The following is a 15,243-nucleotide window of genomic DNA, read 5'->3' on the forward strand; positions in this document are numbered from 1 at the left end:
CTATTAGTTTTCATTATTTTTTTAAAAATCTCTAATTTCATTACTAACTGAACATACTTGCAATAGGGCTTTTCATACTTGCGTTCTGAACTTCTATTACAAATTCTAAGTTGACTTGGCTACTAGTACTAAAAGGCTTGAACTGGGGAAATGGCACATAATCTGGCTCCAGAAGATAAAGTTATGTTTCCACTTCTGATGCACAGGACAGCAATCAGACATTTTCCTTTCTATTCCCAAGAACACATGGATAACCATAACACAGGTCTTGTTTCTTAGGCGAAGACACACTGGCTCAAATGACCATTAGTGCTTTCAACTTTTGGCCAGAGAAGGGCCTGCAATTCAGTCCAATTACAAAATCTCTGAAAATGATGTGCTAACATCTCCAGCTCTGCCCACCCACTCCCTCAGGCTGCCCCTCCTCTCATCTCCCAGAACCTTATATTGTCTGATACTAGCACTTACCATCATAACATTCATTTTACAATTCGACTTTCCTTTAAACTATATACTGCTTTGGGGGCAGGAACTGGGTCATACTCATCTTTGTAAACTCCACTGCCTAGAAGTTCATCAAATACAGAGTTCGCCTGCATATTAAATATCCATGATAAGAAAGGATCCAGTAGATAAGTATACTGCTACTGCTGCTAAGTCACTTCAGTCATGTCCGACTCTGTGCGACCCCACAAATGGCAGCCCACCAGGCTCCCCCGTCCCTGGGATTCTCCAGGCAAGAACACTGGAGTGGGTTGCCATTTCCTTCCCCAATGCATGAAAGTGAAAAGTGAAAGTGAAGTCACTCAGTCCTATCCGACTCTTAGTGACCCCATGGACTGCAGCCTACCAGGCTCCTCCATCCATGGGATTTTCCAGTCAAGAGTACTGGAGTGGGGTGCCATTGCCTCCTCCGAGATAAGTATACAGTGTTTTTCTTTTCAGCACAAAATCCATGCTAGCACTTACGATGCCTGTCACAAACTTTATTATAAAACTTATTATAGTCACATATATCATAATCAGAGAGCTCTGACTAGTATTTGTGTTCCTCCATAATCAGAAAGACAGATCTTTTGTAATTAAAAAGAAACTAAGTCAACAAAAGCAACACCATGAGGTTTGATTTACATCATTTTTTTGCCACTGCAAAGTAACTTCCCAACACTTTTATTTTCCCTCTGTCATAAGATGCACAAATATAGAAAAACAAAGCATCTTCCAGGGCTAAGATTAACAAGAGTGATCATAAAATAACCATTTTTTATAATGAGAGACTGAAAAGAAATTCAACTTTCCTATGAGCACCAGGTCTCTTACACAGTTTACACAACAGTAACAGCAAAGCATCCTGTTTGATAACCTTGTAATGTTCAGTTTCTGCCAATTCTCTCGTTACGAAGGAAACTTCAATGAATTACCCTTCCCTCTTGATAATTACCTTGCAGAGGTACTCAGTCCCTGACAAGATTTTAAGTTTTCTTTCTCTCTTCCCTCCATCCTACCCTGAACCAAGATTTGATACATCACACACTTCTCAAATACCTCCATTTCTCCCCACCACCAATGCATTCAAATTCCCATCCACTGGCCTTATTTCCTAATACATTTCCATCGTATTCTCTGCTTACCTACTGTTAACTGCACAATTCCCTTCACCAGTCCTCATTCCTCCAATTCTTTCTATCTCTACATCCACACATCCACTTCCCTACTAATTTATTGAGCACCTTATGGGGCAGATTAACTAGTGAGATAGTAAAGGTAATTTCAAACAACCATCTACCCTTTATTTGTTCATTCAGCAAACAGCACGTGCCCACTCTAAGGCAAATACTACACTAGGCACTGGAGATACAAGGTGGACAAAAGCAGACACAGTCTTTGTCATGGAACATATAACTTAACCGAATATGAACTATTAACAATCACTAAATAACTGTATAATTATAAACTAAGATTAATGTAATGAAATACCAACTAAGAGTGCTAAGAGAGCCTATAATGTGGGATCAGACCTAACTTAGAAGAATCAAAGAATGTTTTTTTTCCAGGAATAATGTTTACATCCGTCTGAAGGAAGAGTAAAATTAATTAAATGAAGAGGGGAAGAAATAAAAGACAATTCTGACTAAAGAGAACAGCATGTACAGAGATCCTTGACAGAAGACAGCACTGTGCCTCTGAGGGGAAAGTGTAGACAGAGTGGTGGGAGACAACAGAAAGCCACGTAAGGAAGGTCAAGACCACCTAGGGCAGTGGGCTGTATCAAGTTCCTGGTCTTCAATCGGACAGTAATTGGAGGCCAGTTAGTAGAGAAAAGTTAGGCCAGAGTCGTGACAGGATTTTTATTTTAAGATTTTATTTTATTTAAAAGATCATTCTGTCTGCAGAGTGGAAAAGGAATTAGAAAGGAGCAATCAGTGTAGTAGTTCAGGTGAGAGAGGATGGTGTCTGAGATTAACGTTGAAGCAGTGGGAAAGGAATGCAGAAGTGTAACATGGGAAAAATTTTAGCTAGTAAACTGGACTTGATGGTGGACTGGATAATGTGAGATTTAAGAGAGAGGTGTCAAGGGTGAATCTGAGATTTCTGAATTTTACAGTGAAAAAGACTGAACAGAGCTCATTTATTTTGTTGGAGAAGTACCAGTTCACAAGGTCAGTCCTGAAGTATCTTTGAAAAATTCCAAAGAAGAGGTATAGCACAGTGCTATATTCAAAGTGGGGATCATGAATTAAAAAAAAAAAAAAAAGGAATCCCATTTATCACTGCATCAAATATAATAAAATACCTAGGAATAAATTTAACCAAGGAGGTGAAAGACTTCTTACTCTGAAAACTGTAAGATTCTGATGAAAGAAATTGAAGACACAAATAAATGGAAAGATACACTGTGCTCATGAACTGGGGAAGAATTAATACTGTTAAAATGTCTATACTACCCAAAGCAATCTACAGATTCAATGTAATCTCTATCAAAATACCAGTGGCATTTTTCACAGAAGTAGAACTAATAATCGTAAATTCGAATGGAACTAGAATAGCCAATGCAATCTTGAGAAAGAACAAAACTGGAGGTAGAACACTCTCTGATTTCAAATTATAGTAATCAAAACAGTATGGTAGTGGTACAAAAATGGACACATAGGTCAGTGGACCAGAATATAAAGCCCAGAAATGAACCCACACATATACAGATAAGTAGTCAATGACAAAGGAGGCAAGAATATATAATGCGGAAAAGACAAACTCTTCAATCGTTGGTGTTGGGAAAACTGGACAGCTACACGCAAAAGAAATAACTGAATCACTTTCTTACAAAAATAAATTCAAGATGGATTAAAGACTTAAATGTAAGACCCAAAACTATAAAACTCCTAGAAAAAAACAAATGCAGTAAATTCCTTGAAGTTAGTCTTAGCAATATTTTTTGGATCTTTCTCCTGAGGCAAAGGCAACAAAAGCAAAAATAAATGAGATTATATCTAACTAAAAAGCTTTTGCACAATGAAGGAAACCATCAAACAAAACAAAAAGACTGCCTATTGAATGAAATAAGATATCTGCAAATGATAACTTGATATGGAATTAACATTCAAAATACATAAAGAACATTTATACATATTGAAATATTACTCAACAATTTAAAAAAAGAATGAAATCTTGCCATTTGCAACAACATGGATGGATCTAAAGGATATTATGCCAAGTAAAATAAGTCAGAGACCAGTATCATATGATTTCACTTACATGTGGAATCTAAAAAACAAAAATATAAACAGAAACCAATTCACAAAGAAATGTGTTTCTGAAATGGGAGAAAGGTGGGGGTGGCTGAGCAAAAGAAGGGGAATAAGAAGTACAAATTTCCAGTTATAAAGTATTGAATAAATAAGTTACAGAGAATTAACGCACAGCATAAGGAATATTGTCAATAATACTATAACAACTTTGGATAGTGACAGATGGTTTCTAGACTTCATCACAGTGATCGTTTCCCAATGTATTTAAAAGTGATATGACTTACATCTGAAACTAATATAATATTGTTAATCAACTATATTTCAGTTAAAAAAAAAGATCGTGGTCCACGAACTCTTTGTTCATGAGAGGTACTTACCTCAGAAAATAAGGATATGCACTAAGTACTTTTTATTGTAATTTGACAGAGTAATTCTACATCTGTTGAATCTAATAAAAATTATTTTTTTAACTTATTTTTCCAGTAATTTACTTTTATCGTATTTTACAAAAGTGCTGACCTGTGACATGTCGGGAATTTTTAAACTTTCCCTACAGAGTGTGAGAAGCACTGGTCTACAAGACCACTGAATCAAGACTCAGAAACAAATTACAAATATAAATCTAAAAATAACAAGAGTGTAAATGGAAAACTCTGGGCACTGGATGAACTTGCCAAAGAAAAAAAAATTTTATAGAGAGAAAGAGAGTTTAGGGCTAAGAATAAAGGAACTTCTACATCAGGCGGAAGAAAGCAACCTGAAAAGGAAACTGATGAAGTGCCAACCAAGAGAGGGAGAAAAACTAGGAGAGTTTGATGACATTTAAGTCAAAAAAACCAAAGTATTTCAAGAAAACAGAAACGGCTGGCAATACCAAAAGCTGCTGAGGTAAATAAGCAATGAAAACCATCCACTGGATTTCCAACCTGGGGATAATCAGAGATCAGGGAGCAGGCAGTTTCCATGGAATACTGGGATGGATGTCAAATAGGAATGGCCTAAGGAATAAATAAATATGACTACCCTGGTGGCTCAGATGGTAAAGCGTCTGTCTACAATGTGGGAGACCCAGGTCCGATCCCTGGGTCGGGAAGATTCCCTGGAGAAGGAAATGGCAATGCACTCCAGTACTATTGCCTGGAAAATCCCATGCACAGAGGAGCCTGGTAGGCTACAGTCATTGGGGTCGCCCAGAGTCGGACTCGACTGAGCGACTTCACTTTCACTCTCAAGGAATAAGTAAGAGCTGAGGAGGCAGAGATGGCTCCATTTAATAAGTCTTGGAATGGAGGGTGTGGAGCTTTTAAGATGAAAGAAAGTATCAGCAGGTTTAAATGCCAATGGGAAAAATCCAGTCGAAAAAAGGACTGAATATGCAGGACAGAGCAAGTTGTCCTCTGATCCCAAGAGAGACTGAAAACACTACGTCAACTGAAAGACTGTCTTTAGGGTCTGCAACAGACATAAATTTTTGCCACGAGGTCAAGCCTGCTAAAAGCTATACCAACTAAATCCGTTCTTCCAAGTCAAGGTTGTTGGGATGTAGCTCAATGGCTTTACAGTCAAATACATGTGGACTCTAAAAAGTCTCTGCCATTTAGTTAGTACCTGTGTAACCTGGGGGCGAAGCGAATCGCGTTAATTTTTCTCTGTAAAATGACCGTAATAATATAGTACTCATCTCCCAAAGCTCTGAGAAGAGTAAATGAGATATATACCTGAAATACCCAACCTACTGCTAACAACCGCGCGCAATTAACACCTATTTGTTAAATACCAGAACCTGTGTGATAAGAAAAAAGATACCTTTCGGTTTTAAAGGCACATGAACGTCTCTTAGAAAGGACGAATCCGCACTGTTACAGAAATAGATTTCAGAGCTTTCGTATATTATCCTCGCTAGATACGAACGATTTTGCAGTTAGAGATGCCGTTAATCTTAACGCAAAGCTGCTTCAAGTGCAACTTACTAGAAATTCAAGGCAATTTACAAAAAAGCTTGACTTAGGCACTGATAAGTTATTTCTACCTAACTTCTCCAGTGCAGGGGCGACTTCGGTTATTTTACAGACTTCTTTACGCTCTCACACTTCTGCCTCGCTCAATTTTTAAAAACCTCTACACCTCAAGGCAGAATCGCTAGGTTTTCGGTCCTCTCAGACGGCGCCCCCTCGGCCTCGGGTCTCCCACTCAGAACTCTTTACCCTTTTCTAAGAAGTTGATCACCACCAGAGTCCCGGGCGCCACGGCAGAAGCTGTGGCCCCTTTAGAAAACGAAGCAGCGGATGCCGAAGAACCATTCTCGGCGCTTTGGTTTAGCCGTTTTCTGTTCTTCTTGGACGACATGATCCGTAGGCAGCCTGAAAGAAACAGCGGTAAAGCCGGCTCAACGTGCGCGCTTCTCTGAGAGAAAAACTTCCGGGGCAGAAGCCAGCAAGGCTCCGTCCCGAGCCGTAATCCCCTGAGTGCAGCGCAGTAAGAGCAGGAGAACCGAGCTTCTTCAGAATTCGCGGTCTTTGAAGAGTTCCTGAATGGCCAAGGAAAACAGATTAGGTGAACGGAACGTTCTTTTAGATTGTAAATTCCTTAAAAACAGGACTTTTTTCGTATTTCCGCCGCCTTCCCTAATCCTGCACAAATCTCTGTTGAATTAAACTGGGGGTGGGAGGTGCTGGGGTGGATCGGGGTGGGAGGGCAGTGGTGGGAAAGTTTCTCCCGCTTTACTGGATCTGGGCATATTCTTGAGATGAACCGGTCGACTGGACTTCGCCGTCTCCTCTGCGAAGAGGTAACCCTGGGCGGCACTCTTCTAAAACTTACGGTAGCTCCCTCTTTTCCAGGTCACGCGGGTTGAGTGATTTGGAGCGTCCGCGTGAGGAACGAGGGTCGGCGCTAAAATGCCGCCACTCCTGAGGGGGAGCTACTGGCGTGTGGTGCTGGCTCTGGCCCGCCGCGCGGTGCTCGGTGCAGGGCCCCGCTGGTCGGCGGGGGGTTCGAGTTGCGCTCGGGACTCCCCTTTGGGAGCTGAGGAGCTGCGGGGAGAGCTGGACAGATTCGGAGGCGTCTCCGTGCGCCTGGGGAGGCTGGACGCTCTGGACCGCCTGGACCCGGTCGCCTTCCAGAGGGCCTTGCAGGGCAAGTGCGCCTGGTCCGAGGCTCTCCGGGCTGCTGAGTCTTTCTCCTGAAGTAACAGCGGTCCCCATTCCCGAGTCGCGCCCGAGGGAAGGAGAGGGCATGCGTGACCCGCACCTGTTTTCTGCCTTTCGTTCTTGTGCCCTTGGCGGGGAGGTCTCTGAGGCGGTTGGGTGAAACAGTAACGAGCTCAGACTCTGGCATCTGCAGCCGTTGTTTCGGGTCTTTTTTCTAGTGTGTACCCTCGAGCCAAGTTGTGTAAACCACCATTTTCTCATCCGTAAAACCAGGTAATAGGAACTCGTGGAATTGCTGAGGGATGAAATGGATAACGCGTATCAAGTGCCTCGCAGAGTTTCCGCCACATACTTACCGCTTAGTAAACGTTAGTTAATATTATTATTATTTACTGACATTTACCGACCCTTGGTTCTGCCGGGCACTTTGCCTAGGACAAAACTGTCGCTTCCTAGTACAGGTGGTGGCCAGTGAATAGGCTGGGAGGTTGAGTGGTCGTATTGTACACAGGTTGGGTCAGGAGCTGTGGAGCCTGTGAACTAGTTTGCGTCTATTTCATAAAAAGCTGGTTGCTTTTTGTGATTAACCGGGGAGATTGATGGAGTGGTTTCAGTCTTCGGTAGGAAAACTCACCACTTTTGAACCTTGAGTCCACTGATAGAAAAGATAACTTGGATAGAGGAGCCTTCGCTTTGAGGGCCCATAATTTGGTGGAGCAGCCGGTTTTTCAAGCTGCCCAAGGGTCCTTACGATCAAATTGAGAGCAAGGCATGAAAAATTCCTCTTCTCTCATTAAAAAGGAAACTTGAGATCTTTATCCTGTGGAGCAATATGGCGAGTGAGCATCTATGGAAATGTAATTGAGCTAGTTGTTTTAATCTTTAACTATCTTCATTTCGAAACTATTTACCCCTTCACCTTATTTTCTCTCCTATTCGGGAACAATTGTTAACTGCCAACAGGGTTAACGGTAGGAGAATCAAATCTGTGTAATATGTGTGGGTAGACACAGGTGTTTATTGTACACACTTGTTACTTGTTAGTGATTAAAGCTCTACCTCAATCAGGAAGGCAAAGCAGAAAGTGGGTTGGATTTGGTGTCACATCCAGGTTTCGGTCTTCCCTGGTGGCTCAGCTAGTAAAGAACCCACCTACAACTTGGGAGACCTGGGTTAGGAAGATCCCCTGGAGAAGGGAATGGCTACCCACTCCAGTATTCTGGCCTGGAGAATTCCATGGACTGTATAGTCCATGGGGTTGCAAAGAGTCGGACACGACTGAGTGGCTTTCTTTCTCTTTGACCAGGTTTCAAGTCCCACATTCTGCCACATGCTTAACCAGGCGTTAGGATAATCACCACTGAAAATATCTGCCCCTTAGGTTGCTTATGTGAATAATGCCAGCTCTAATTACTTTACTGGATAGGTATGGTCATCAAAGATAAATTACATGAGACTAATTTATAAACTCTGAAGTCTTACATACTTTTAAAATAAAATCCTAGTATACTCACTAGGTGCTGGATACTGTTTTTAAGGACTTCAAAATTATTAACTCATTTAGTCCTTATAACCTGATATTTACTACTATTATCCGCATTTCGAAGATGATGGTACTAACAGACAGATTAACTTCTCCTGGCTCTAGAATTTGTTCTTGCTGCACTGTAAGAACCATTGCTGGTTTTTTTGTTATTGAGTCAAACAAAACTGAATGATGTTGCCTGTAAAAAGAAACTGAAATAAATAATCTGAGAAGAAAGCCTGATAGGATGTCTAAATCTGTTCTTTCTTTTCAAGCAAATAGAACTGATTGTATATAAATGTATTAGCAATAGTTGTTTTGCACCTTTGCACGTGAGGTCTGTTCTTTTACTGTTCCTGTTATAGACAACTAAATTTAGGTGAAGACGTATTGTGTTATTAAGCTTCACGAATATCTGCGTAAGTGGGGAAATAACGCTGATTCTGATCCTTGCTATGCTACTCAACTAGCTGTGTAACTTTACACAAGTCAGTCATTTAATAAATGTGAATTGAGCCCAAGCATAATATCATGTTAACCTGGAGGACTGCAGATGCACAAAATATTGTGTGTGCGTGCTCAGTCGTGTCCAACTCTTTGCAACCCCATGGACTGTAGCCCGCCAGGCTCCTCTGTCCATAGAATATTAGGACTAGAAAAATAAATGACAAAAGATGTCATTAGGCATTGTGTAGTAAGTTCTAATAAATCTATTAGAGGAGTTAAGTTCACATTTGGAAACCATTTAGGGAAAGCTTATTGTCAAAGAGGTAGTATGTGAGCTCACTTTGAAGAATATATTTGAGCTAAGGAATGAGGGACAGGAGGAAAAATCATTAAAGTTTATTAGCGAAAAAAGAGAAAAAAAAAGATTTTAAAAATGATTCTTAGACTTTGAGCATTGGAGCCAGAAGTATACCGGTAAATAAAAACTACTTGAGGATGGCTGTAGGAGTCAGTTTTGAATACAGGTATGAAGAAGTTTGAAGCAGCAGCCTTCAGAAAATGAGAGCAGCTGGAGAGCAGCAAAATTCAGTGTTCAGTGAGATCAGGACCGGGCAAGCATCCTTGTATAGTTGTTAGCTGAAGCAGTGGGAGTGGACAGATTCTCCAAGTCAGAGTGTGAAGATAAAAAATAGTAAACAAGTGGCTTCAGCTTTTTCAGAACTTTTTTTCTGAACTTTTTTCCCCTAAACTTTCAGAGCTTCAGCTTTTTCCCTTGATTAGAGTGATTGGAAAGGAGGACTTGGGAACTTCCTGTGGTGATAGAAATCTGTAATCCTGACTGGAATGTGAACTACACAAGTGAATGCATAGGTCAAAACTCAAATGTTCGCTTAGGATTTATGCATTTCACTTTATGTAACTATGTCAGTTTTTAAGAAGATACCAGAGAAAGTTCGATGTGAGAAGGATGTGACAGGACCCCATAGCCCCAAATCAAGAAGTCTATTAAGGCCCCAAGTTGTTTGTCACTGTGTTAGTCACACTGACTTTGAAAGAGTAGAGAAACAATGGTCCTTAACAGGGAGATGCTTACCTCGGAGGCTGTAGAAGAGGAAGGAATGGAATCTAACCATTAAATGATCCAGTCTTTTCCCCTGTCTCCACATATTTTATAGGATTATTGTAAAGATTGAGATGGTGGATACAGAAAGTGATCTGGGAAGTTTTTCTGAAACTGTTAAGTATTCTTCACCTGTAAATTTAGCGGTCACTGTACTTGCCTTTCATGTTGTGAGAACTTAATAAAATACTGTATCTAAAATGTCTGGATTTTAGTAAGGGCCAGATAAATGTTAGCATCTTTTTCCCCCAACTCAATCTTAAGTCACAAAGTAAGAGAATTTAAAGTCAAAGACCAAAAATGTATTTTAAAGTTTGTCATGGTATAATTAATAATAAAGTAAGATTATAACAATACTTTGACAACCTGATGCAGAGAGCTGACTCATTTGAAAAGACCCTGATGCTGGGAAAGATTGAGGGCAGGAGGAGAAGGGGACAACAGAGGATGAGATGGTTGGATGGCGTCACCAACACAATGGACATGGGTTTGGGTGGACTCCGGGAGTTGGTGATGGACAGGGAGGCCTGGCGTGCTCCGATTCATGGAGTCGCCAAGAGTCAGACACTGACTGAGCGACTGAACTGAACTAAACAAACAATCTACATGTCCAAAATTAGGTTAGTTAAGTAATTTGTGGTACACCTAAATGTATGAGGAAAATTATGCAGTCATTAAAAATATATGTTCATTAAAGAATTTTAATGGTAACAAAATGTCTATATTAAAAAAAAAAAGCATGTTGTAAATTATATGTGGTGTGTCAGTTCCAAAATTATATTTATGGAAAAAGGGTCAAAATTTTAAATGTCTCTGTGTGCTAATGTGAAGTTTTGATTTCTTCATTTTATTTTCAAAATTTTCTAGAACTACCATACATTATTTAAAAGCAAAGCTAATTTTTAACCACCTCAAAATGTATAAACCAAAAAAAAAAAACCCCACATATATTTGAAACAGTAAATAAAAGCCCGTGGTTGTCATTTATAAAGACTGAAACTCATTGTTAAAAAGAACAGCATTGAAACAGTAATTTATTTAAATCGGTTTGTGCATTCTGCAGTTATTGAGCACAAATTGTATGTCAGGTATTGTCAGATGATATATAAAGATCATCACTATATTGACTTCAAGAAATGGGGAAATTATGCTGCTGATGTATGTTAACAGGACATTTTGGGATCCCCCCTTACCCCCTCCACCACCATCCCCCAAGTGGAACTTGAATATGACTTATTGGAGGAAGTGCCACCCAGAGTTGAGTTTTAATTTATTCCAGTTTTCTCTCTGGAAAATATTTATAGATGTCTGTTTTTTGCATTTCAGCTGCAGTACAGAAATGGAGATCAGAAGGTAGAGTAGCGGTGTGGCTGCACATTCCCATCCTCCAAAGTCGATTTATTGCCCCTGCCGCTTCCCTGGGCTTCTGCTTTCATCACGCGGAATCAGATTCATCTATGCTGTCTCTGTGGCTGGGAGATGGGCCCAGCAGATTACCAGGATATGCTACACATCAAGTGGGAGTTGCAGGTCAGTTTCAAACTGAAGATAATCAGAATCAATTGTTTAGAGGATTACCTGATTTCTTCTTACAGCTGAAAGTGAAGTCGCTCAGTCGTGTCCAACTCTTTGCGACCCCATGGCCTGTAGCCCGCCAGGCTCCTCCGTCCATGGGATTTTCCAGGCAAGAGTACTGGAGTGGGTTGCCATTCCCTTCTCCAGGGGATCTTCCCGACCCAGGGATTGAACCCAGGTCTTCCACATTGCAGGCAGGCTCTTTACCATCTGAGCCGCACTTTATTCATGTGGAATGAATAATTTGATTAAATGATTATCTTCCAACTGGAGCTAATGCTTTAAAGAGATGAAGTTTGCCTTATGAATCAGCAGAGGGCAGCACAGAGAACAAGCAAGGTTAGTTTTCCAAAGGATATGTTTGAACATGTTTTACACAGACATTTGAACTTCACTACTGAAATAGGAACACTTAATGGGATCCAGGAATATATCATTTCATTATGGTACACCGTGTTAGTATGAATTGTGTGATAATAAAACTGTAAAGTTGAATTTAAGGTGAAGCAAACCAGTTTTTCAGTGATTGGAACATGACTTTTAAGTCAGTGATTAGCTTGAGTGCTTTGAGCTAAGACGGGAGTTCTCAAATTGTGTGCGCACATGCTTACTCACTTGTATCTCACTCTCTTTGACTCCATGAACTGTAGACCGCCAGGCTCTTCTGTCCATGGAATTTTCCAGGCAAGAGTATAGAGTGCATCAAAATCACCTGGAGGGGGTTGTTAAAGCAGATTGCTGGGCCCCAGCCTCAGGAGTTTTTAATTCATTTGGTCTGAGATGCGGCCCGAAAATTGCAATTCTAATAAATTCTCTGCTGCTGCAGCTGCTGGTATTGATGCTGGTTCTCTAGGATGACCCTTTGAGAACGAGGGTTAAGAAAGCTCTCAGGTTTTCGGAAAAATGAAAATAGGAAAAAATGCTTGTGATTTATTACAAGGCAGCAATATGTATTGTTAGTAATTTATTAATAAGAGCATCATTTGCCTTCATATAATTAATAAGAGTTTTAAAAGGTAGTTCTCATCTTCAAAGTATTCTAAGGAGTTGCTCAAGGATTTCTAGTGTTTTCTCTGTCCACAGTCTCACTATCCTGTAGCAAATAGAGGCAATTCAGCTTTCCATTCTTCTCTGCTTCAAAAGACCACTTGAAAATTTGATGACAGTCTCACACTTCTTTAAAAAGACATACAGATAATTATCAGTTCGTTGATACAGACTTTCAAATTAGAGTTTCCAGTTAGTACTAGAGAATTGGTAATACATGCATAAAGAGTCACCTATGAAGAACTTGTTTATAACTAAGTACTATATATTATGGTTAAGATATGCCATAGGAGTTTAGGGGATGAGAAATCTGGAACTTGACCAGAGTTTTGAAGAATAACCAGGATTTGAAGTGGCCATAGAGGTCGGAAGATACTGTAAGACATTTTTCTAAAAAGATACAGTTTTTTAGATGAAGAGAAAATAGTTGACATTTTTTGTTAAAAGCTACAAGATGTAGCTGGTTAAGGAATTCAGAACATACCACCCTCAAATATGCCAAAGTGAAGACAATTGAGAGAGAGCAGGAAGGGCTCTCTGCCTGACCCTTTCTACCTAAAAGCAGGGCATAAATTTTTCTACCATAAAGAGGAGAATATTATCACCAGAGATGGGGAGTTGACATTGAGATAAATCTGTACAAACCTTATGAAATAACAAGTAAAAAAAGTGTTAATCACTCAAGTCGTGTCTGACTCTTTGCGACCCCTTGAACTATAGCACTCCAGGCTCCTCTGTCCATGGAATCCCCCAGGCCAGAATACTGGGGTAGGTTGCCATTTCCTTCTCTAGGGGATCTTTCCAACCCAGGGATCGAATCGATGTCTTCTGCAGTGCAGACAGATTCTTCACTGTCAGTACAAACCTTATGAAAACAACCATTATGTTTTGCTAGTTTCCCCATATAGTTAGTTCCTCGGCGCTTTTTTCACCGTTTATCTCCCCTAGAACAAAGCCCTCGTTCTTTGGTCATTTATGCACAATTTATCCCTCTTTCCTAGAATGGTATATACATAAGCCCCTGGGTCTAAACACTTTGAGGAGATTTTCATTTCTGTGGAGACCTCCACCTAGGCCACGTGGTAATATTAACACCAAATAAAATGTACATATTTCTTATCCATTAATCTGTCATGTCAGTTCAGCTCAGGTCTCAGACACAGCTGAAGTGAGTAAAGGGAAAAAAAAATCTTTCCTCCTCTACATTGGAAAGCTGTGGCTTTCCTCCTGTCTTCAAACAGCTTCTTTCTGCCTCAGAGCTGTTAAACCTACTGGCTTCTCTTCCTGCAGTGCTCTTCCAGAGAGCTTTGTTTATTGAGCTCTTTAGAGCTGAAATATCTCCTCAGAAAAGTTCCTGACCTTCCTGCATAAAATAGTCCTCCCACCTACCAATCCCATCATCCTTTATCCAGCTCTGTTTTTGTTTTTTAATATTTATTTTAATTTGTTTATTTGGCCATGCCAGGTCTTAGTTGCAGCATGTGAAGTCTTAGTTGTGGCAGGTGGGATCTAGTTCCCCGACCAGGGATCAAACCCAGGTCCTCTGTATTGGGAGCATGGAGTCTTAGCCACTGGACCACCAGGGAAGTTCCCAGCTCTGTTTTTGTTTGTAGAACTTATCACAATTTGAAATTACCATGTCCTTAATTGTCCCCACAATAATGTGAAGTCTGGGAAGGCAAATATTTTATCTGTCTTGTTTACCTCTTAATCCTCAGACTAAACACAGTGTCAAGCTTCTCGGGTGGCACAATGGTAAAGAATTTTGCCTGCCAATGCAGGAGACACAGAAGACATGAGTTTGATTTCTGGGCCGGGAAGATACCCTGGAGAAGGGAATGGCAACCCAATCCAGTATTCTTGCCTGGGAATTCCATGTACAGAGAAGCCTGGCAGGCTACAATCCATGGAGTTGGAGAGAAGCGGATACAACTGAGCATGCATGCAAAAATACATTGTCTGGTATAATCTAGGTGCTCAGTAAATATTTCTTGAATGAATGGTTGGATAGATCTTCAAATGGTAATGTCAGCCCTCTGAAAAGGCAATTGTGTGGTGAAGGTACTGGACAGTGAGAGTACCTGCTTGTGACCCAGAAAGGACATCAGCTTCAAGGCTTTGTGAAGTTGGGCACTCAAAATTATACCACTCACAGGATTATTATGAAAAATAGTACTGCTGCTAAGTCACTTCAGTCGTGTCTGACTCTGTGTGACCCCATAGACGGCAGCCCACCAGGCTCCCCCATCCCCGGGATTCTCCAGGCAAGAACACTGGAGTGGGTTGCCATTTCCTTCCCCATTGCATGAAAGTGAAAAGTGAAAGTGAAGTCGCTCAGTCATGTCCGACTCTTAGCGACCCCATGGACTGCAGCCTACCAGGCTCCTCCATCCATGGGATTTTCCAGGCAGGAGTACTGGAGTGGGGTGCCGTTGCCTTCTCTGGAAAAATAGTACAGTACCTGACTAGTCATCTTAATACAATAATTGAATCCCTAATCTCTTTGGGTTTCAGTTCAGTCACTCAGTTATATCTGACTCTTTACAACCCCATGAACTGCAGCATTCCAGGCCTCCCTATCTATCCCCAACTCCTGGAGTTTATTTGAACTCACGTCCATTGAGTTAGTGATGC

The 15,243-nt window shown here is 40.8% G+C and overlaps 2 protein-coding genes across 34 annotated transcripts in view; one reads left to right on the top strand and one right to left on the bottom strand.

Moving 5' to 3' along the window:
- Positions 1–6,704, bottom strand: part of AFG2A (AAA ATPase AFG2A) — a 382,680-nt gene extending 375,976 nt beyond the window's left edge. For 14 of the 27 annotated variants that reach the window (XR_015144365.1, XM_086346833.1, XM_086346831.1 and 11 more), the window contains exon 1: positions 5,951–6,156. Coding sequence is in view for 15 of the 27 variants with exons in the window: in XM_086346833.1 (XP_086202959.1) it covers positions 5,951–6,092 (142 nt within the window). In the remaining 12 variants the exon portion in view is untranslated. Of the gene's footprint in view, positions 1–468; positions 594–5,354; positions 5,493–5,552; positions 6,157–6,566 lie in introns of those variants that run through there. The other 13 variants (XM_086346839.1, XM_086346849.1, XM_086346843.1 and 10 more) reach the window with 7 other exon arrangements.
- The window catches only part of NUDT6 (nudix hydrolase 6), a 59,997-nt gene continuing 50,914 nt past the window's right edge, over positions 6,161–15,243 (top strand). For 2 of the 7 annotated variants that reach the window (XR_015144366.1, XM_086346870.1), the window contains exons 1-2: positions 6,608–6,881; positions 11,314–11,517. Coding sequence is in view for 6 of the 7 variants with exons in the window: in XM_086346870.1 (XP_086202996.1) it covers positions 6,644–6,881; positions 11,314–11,517 (442 nt within the window). In the remaining variant the exon portion in view is untranslated. Of the gene's footprint in view, positions 6,300–6,425; positions 6,535–6,607; positions 7,264–11,313; positions 11,518–15,243 lie in introns of those variants that run through there. The other 5 variants (XM_086346872.1, XM_086346873.1, XM_086346875.1 and 2 more) reach the window with 5 other exon arrangements.

Source organism: Bos grunniens, chromosome 17 (assembly GCF_055505025.1).
Source record: "Bos grunniens cultivar Pamir isolate PY7600 chromosome 17, Bosgru_T2T1.0, whole genome shotgun sequence".
Classification (NCBI taxonomy): Eukaryota; Metazoa; Chordata; class Mammalia; order Artiodactyla; family Bovidae; genus Bos; species Bos grunniens.